The sequence below is a fragment of the Lissotriton vulgaris genome, unplaced genomic scaffold (assembly GCF_964263255.1).
Source record: "Lissotriton vulgaris unplaced genomic scaffold, aLisVul1.2 SCAFFOLD_5015, whole genome shotgun sequence".
Classification (NCBI taxonomy): domain Eukaryota; kingdom Metazoa; phylum Chordata; class Amphibia; order Caudata; family Salamandridae; genus Lissotriton; species Lissotriton vulgaris.
In genome coordinates, this window is record NW_028247923.1 from 99,301 (window position 1) to 105,879 (window position 6,579).

General features: G+C 41.8%; 1 protein-coding gene across 1 annotated transcript; it reads right to left on the reverse strand.

Moving 5' to 3' along the window:
- Positions 1–2,702: 2,702 nt before the first annotated feature.
- Positions 2,703–4,910, reverse strand: LOC147664973 (uncharacterized). Its single transcript, XM_086949850.1, has 3 exons — positions 4,816–4,910; positions 4,276–4,731; positions 2,703–3,435 (listed from the first exon to the last, which is right to left on the reverse strand). Exons 1-3 carry the CDS (start codon positions 4,908–4,910, stop codon positions 2,703–2,705), a joined length of 1,284 nt encoding a protein of 427 aa, XP_086805976.1.
- Between the last annotated feature and the right edge of the window lie 1,669 nt (positions 4,911–6,579).

Sequence of the window (6,579 nt, forward strand, 5' to 3'; positions counted from 1 at the left end):
CGCCCGCTGCGCCAGCCCGCTGCGCCGTCTGGCCGCCTTGCACATTATAAGGGAGATAAGAGGGTGGGAGGACGGTGCGACTAGAGCGCTCTCCCCGCCTGCCTCACTCAAGATGGCGCCCACCGCCGCCGAGTTTCGGCTGAGAAGCGGCTGGGCAGCGTGAAGGAGAATGATAGGTGTTCAGGTGTCAGAATGCCTACAAAATCAATTCCCCTTGTAGTGAAGGCCCCCAAAGATGAAGATCAAGCGATTTGTTAAAAGGTTAAAAAGCGCTCTAAGTGCAACAATCGCAGTTATTAAAATCTGGTTTCAATAAATCACATTCCTAAAATTCATCTGCAGCTCGCAGCCCCAGTTCCCCTCACCAGGGAGAGCTTCTGAAAGGCACCGAGCGCAGCAATGGCTTCAGTTAAATACACCAAGAGGGCGGGAGGACGGCGCGACTAGAGCGCTCTCCCCACCTGCCTCACTCAAGATGGCGCCCACCGCCGCCGAGTGTCGGCTGAGAAGCGGCTGGGCTGCGTGAAGGAGAATGATAGGTGTTCAGGTGTCAGAATGCCTACAAAATCAATTCCCCTTATAGTGAAGGCCCCCAAAGATGAAGATCAAGCGATTTGTTAAAAGGTTAAAAAGCGCTCCAAGTGCAACAATCGCAGTTATTAAAATCTGGTTTCAATAAATCACATTCGTAAAATTCATCTGCAGCTCGCAGCCCCAGTTCCCATCACCAGGGAGAGCTTCTCAAAGGCACCGAGCGCAGCAATGGCTTCAGTTAAATACACCAAGAGGGCGGGAGGACGGCGCGACTAGAGCGCTCTCCCCGCCTGCCTCACTCAAGATGGCGCCCACCGCCGCCGAGTGTCGGCTGAGAAGCGGCTGGGCTGCGTGAAGGAGAATGATAGGTGTTCAGGTGTCAGAATGCCTACAAAATCAATTCCCCTTATAGTGAAGGCCCCCAAAGATGAAGATCAAGGGATTTGTTAAAAGGTTAAAAAGCGCTCCAAGTGCAACAATCGCAGTTATTCAAATCTGGTTTCAATAAATCACATTCGTAAAATTCATCTGCAGCTCGCAGCCCCAGTTCCCCTCACCAGGGAGAGCTTCTGAAAGTGTGGGTCCTTGTATGTGTAGTGAGTATTCTTTTTTCACTGAAACATTTCTGGCATTCAGAGCACTGATAAGGTTTTTTCCCCAGAGTCGAATCTCACATTTCAGTGAGGTCAGTATAGCTCTAAGCTGGCCCTGTACGCGGACGACTTGATTTTATACACGGGTGATCCAGGTACAGCTATTCCTCGGATCGAGGAACTGACAGAAGAGTTTGGGGCATTATCAGGATACAAGATGAACAGATCCAAGACTGAGGTCATGTGTTGGAAATTAGATCAATGGTATGGCACTGAGAGTCAGGAGTTTAGATATCTGGGAATATATATTGTGAGGGAATTGGATCGAATTCCTAAGTTAAATCTGGACAGAACAACTAGGGAAATGGACCATTTGTTTAGCAGATGGAAGAACCTCCCATTGTCAATATATGGGAAAGTGAATCTAGTGAAAATGGTCATTCTCCCCAAGCTCTCCTACCTGTTTTCCACAATACCGCACATTCCCTAAGAAATACATAAATAAGATACAGAGCAAAATAGGTAGTTTTTTGTGGGGGGACAAAGGGGTGCGCCTGACCTGGAAGAAACTCAGAAGAAGGTTATTAAAAGGTGGGTTAGCTCTCCCCGATATTAGTCTATATGTAGTGGCATTCCAGTTTAAGAGCCTACGCATGCTACTTACTAAGCCAGACGACTCATCCTAGGGCAGATTGCTGGAAGAGATGGTAAGAGCAGAAGGGGGAAGCGATGCCTTTATGTATAAATTTGGATCTCCTAGATTCTTCAAGCGGGTTCGTTTGAAGATACTAAAAACCGCCCTAGAGACATGGTACAGAGTAAGGGTAAGCAGCGGGATTGGGTACTATTCAGACTCAGCTCCAGATTGGGATTCACCTGGTACCCCGGACTGCTTGAACAATGCCTTGGCAGTACCTATAAAAAGGGCTGGGATTATAAAATGGAAAGAGTTAATGGATGAGGAAGGGATATATCCATGGGAGTACTTGAGGGCAAAGGTAGGGACAGATTTATCAAGATTTAAATATCTTCAATTGGTGTCTTGGCATACAGCGGAACGCGAGGAGATAAAAAGTAATGAGGAAATCTCGGTATGGTATCAACTTCTACTACAGGGTGAAGACACTGGGATAGCTTCGGCAGAGGAGGTTTGGAACAATTTCTCCATGGCACCACAGGCAAAGGGCATGCTTGAACCATCTTTGAAGACACTATACAAACATATAAAGCCTGCCTGTCTGAAAAAGAACCATTTTTTCGTGGTCAATAGGCTTTACTACACTCCTTATAAAATTGGGAAGTTCGCCCTCTCACCGCCACCAAAATGCCCAAGCTGTCAGGAATTGCAGGCAGATGACATACACATGTTTTTCGAATGTTTTTGAAACATTTTTGACGTTCAGAGCATGGATAAGGTTTTTCCCCAGTGTGGGTTATTGTAAGTCGAGAAAGACTTTTGTCACTGAAACATTTCTGGCATTCAGAGCACTGATAAGGTTTTTCCCCAGTGTGGAATCTCACATGTGCAGTTACAAGTGATTTACGGTTGAAATGTTTTGGGCATTCAGAGCACTCCTAAGGTTTTTCCCCAGTGTGGGTTTTTATATGCAGTGTGAGATTACTTTTTTCACTGAAACATTTTTGGCATTCAATGCACTGATATGGTTTTTCCCCAGTGTGGATTCTTATGTGCCGGGTGAGACTACTTTTTAAACTGAAACATTTCTGGCATTCAGAGCACTGATAAGGTTTTTCCCCAGTGTGGGTTCTTATATGCACCGTGAGATTGCGTTTTTCATTGAAACATTTCTGGCATTCAGAGCACTGATAAGGTTGTTCAACAAAATGGGCCACTGCATGATTAGAAAGACTTTGTTTGTTCCAAAACCTTTTCTGGCATTCAGAGCACTGATATGGTTTTTCCCCAGTGTGGATTCTTGTATGTTTAGCGAGTCTGATTTTTACACTGAAACATTTTTGGCATTCAGAGCACTGAAAAGGTTTCTCCCCAGTGTGGGTTCTTATATGATAATTGAGAATGTTTTTGTCAATGAAACATTTATGGCATTCCGGGCACTGATAAGGTTTCTCTCCAGTGTGGGTTCTTCTATGCCGAGTGAGCTCGGTTTGGGTATTGAAACATTTCTGGCAATCCGTGCACTGATAAGGTTTTTCCCCAGTGTGGGTCCTTGTATGTATAATAAGTCCTATTTTTCTACTGAAATATTTCTGACATTCAGAGCACTGGTAAGGTTTTTCCCCAGTGTGGGTTAATACATGTAGAGAAAGACTTTGTTTTTTACAAAACCTTTTCTGGCATTCAGAGCACTGATAAGGTTTTTCCCCAGTGTGGGTTTTCATATGCTGCGTGAGATGGCTTTTTCCACTAAAACATTTCTGGCACTCAGAGCACTGATAAGGTTTTTCCCCAGTGTGGGTCCTTGTATGTACAGTAAGGTCTCTTTTTTCACTGAAATATTTCTGGCATTCAGAGCACTGGTAAGGTTTTTCCACAGAGTGGGTTATTACATGTCGAGAAAGACTTTGTTTGTTATAAAAGCTTTCCTGGCATTCAGAGCACTGATAAGGTTTGTCCCCAGTGTGGATTCTTATATGTTCAGTGAGATAAAATTTACTGCTGAAACTTTTTTGGCATTCAGAGCACTGATAAGGTTGTTCCACAAAATGGGTCACTGCATGATTAGAAAGACTTTGTTTATTGCAAAACCTTTTCTGGCATTCAGAGCACTGATATGGTTTTTCCCCAGTGTGGATTCTTGTATGTTTAGTGAGTCTGATTTTTACACTGAAACATTTTTGGCATTCAGAGCACTGAAAAGGTTTCTCCCCAGTGTGTGTTCTTATATGATGAGTGAGACTGTTTTTGTCAATGAAACATTTATGGCATTCCGGGCACTGATAAGGTTTCTCTCCAGAGTGGGTTCTTCTATGCCGAGTGAGCTCGGTTTGGGTATTGAAACATTTCTGGCAATCGGTGCACTGATAAGGTTTTTCCCCAGTGTGGGTCCTTGTATGTATAATAAGTCCTATTTTTTTACTGAAATATTTCTGACATTCAGAGCACTGGTAAGGTTTTTCCCCAGTGTGGGTTAATACATGTAGAGAAAGACTTTGTTTTCTACAAAACCTTTTCTGGCATTCAGAGCACTGATAAGGTTTTTCCGCAGTGTGGGTTAATACATGTAGAGAAAGACTTTGTTTTTTACAAAACCTTTTCTGGCATTCAGAGCACTGATAAGGTTTTTCCCCAGTGTGGGTTTTCATATGCTGCGTGAGATGGCTTTTTTCACTAAAACATTTCTGGCATTCAGAGCACTGATAAGGTTTTTCCCCAGTGTGGGTCCTTGTATGTAAAGTAAGTTCTCTTTTTTCACAGAAATATTTCTGGCATTCAGAGCACGGGTAAGGTTTTTCCGCAGAGTGGGTTATTACATGTCGAGAAAGACTTTGTTTGTTATAAAACCTTTCCTGGCATTCAGAGCACTGATAAGGTTTGTCCCCAGTGTGGATTCTTATATGTTCAGTGAGATAATATTTACTGCAGAAACTTTTTTGGCATTCAGAGCACTGATTAGGGTTTTCCACAGAGTGGGTTAATGCATGTCGATAAAGTTGCGGTTTGAAACTAAACCTTTTCCGGCATTCAGAGGACTGATTAGATTTTTCCCCAGTGTGGATTCTCATATGAGTAGTGAGATTAGATTTACAGCTGAAACTTTTTGGGCATTCAGAGCACTGAGAGAGGATTTTCCCAGTGTGCATTCTCTCAAATTCAGTGAGATGAGATTTATGGCTTAATCTGTTTTGGCACAGGTAACTTTTTCCCTAACTTGGGTTATTTTGCTTTTATTGAGGTGAGTTTGAACACTGAAATTGTTCTCACAGCCAGTGTTTTTAAAAGGTGCATTCCTAGAGTTAATATCTCTACGTTTAGTTTTCTCTTGCTTATATGCCACGGTAAGAGTGAACCCGATTTTAGAGTCGGGCTTGTTTAGATAATGTTCAGCATTTATCTCTAGAAGATATTGTGTGTAATCTTCTTAACACTTGAATTGAGCAAAATATGTCTGGATGCAGCCCTGTAACACCGGTCGAAATGTTTGTAGCAGATAATAGTCTTTTGGTTATAGCCTCTCCGGCAGCAACTTATTTTGTGACTGAAGTTTTTCTCAAATCTATTTGTGTAGGTTCTTAGCAATGCAGTGATAAGGTGTTAGTCTGATATTTAATGATTAAACTGAGAAGTACCTTTTTGCAGTGGCGTAATGGCAGTAACTGCGAAACATTAGAACATGCACAGTAATATTGTGGCTCATCAGTCGCAGAACATCAGTTCCTTTTACCCGTTCTGTGTTTGGTGTAAGGTTAAGGATTGTAGTTCTGAAGACAAGGATTTATTTACATTAGCTAGCGCAACAGGGCTCATTTAATCCATTTTGATATTTAACAGTTTGAAATATCACTCCTTCACAACAGATAAGGTTGAGGCGATTTACATAGAATTACAGAACAGTACACAATAAAAAGGAAACAATCTGAGATGGCCATGAACAACACAATAAAGTGGTGAATTTTTAAAGTTTTCGCCAGAGTGAGCAGAGTGGGTCGTGGTGTTATATCCCGAGGCAGATAGTCTCAAACTTGCGTAACTGGTTAAAAACGGTTGTTGAACAAAGGTGATTTTCCAATCTTTTGGTTGTTAGCGTGTCAGCTTAGGAGTCTTCTTTCAGTGTCTTTTCTTTGATGGTTTGCAGAAGAAACCTTTTGTTATATCTTTTTTTTATGCAGTGTGTGCTTCCTCTCTGGAATTACATGATGCTTTAGATCATGCGTGCTTTAGATGAACGTTATTCTGTCTTGCTGAGGCAATTTGTCTTTCTGATAATATTTCAGATGAGGATGTTGTGATTGGTCTTTCTGGCACTATTTCCGATGCTGTGTGGACAGATATGACTTTGCTCTGGGTTAATGAAATGCAAAATTAGAGACTTCACTTACAGGTATAGTACTTTCCTCGCCACACTTAGATTTTTGGAAATTGTTTAAACGTAGAATGCTTGATGTCCTTCATTTTTTCAAAATAATCCTTCTTATGGCACTAACATTCAGTTGGCTGGTGCTAAATCTTGCTTTCTTCGTCCGTAATTTCAATCACCTATAGTATTAAAATTAAATAGTTAATACATGTAAATATCCCCAAAAATAATTTACAAGCCATATCAAAGCAGAATTGCAGAATTTTGAAAATGTTGAGCTGTTCTTCAGACAGAGCAGAGTGTAGAATGGTAGACCGATAGTACTTGGATCTAGGAGTGAGGATTTGTAGAATTTCCAACATTTTATTAAGCTCAGAAAGGATACATGTACCCTATGGACTTGTAACATAGAATCCCAAAAGCAGACATTAAAGTCATATGGACTGGCACCAAAA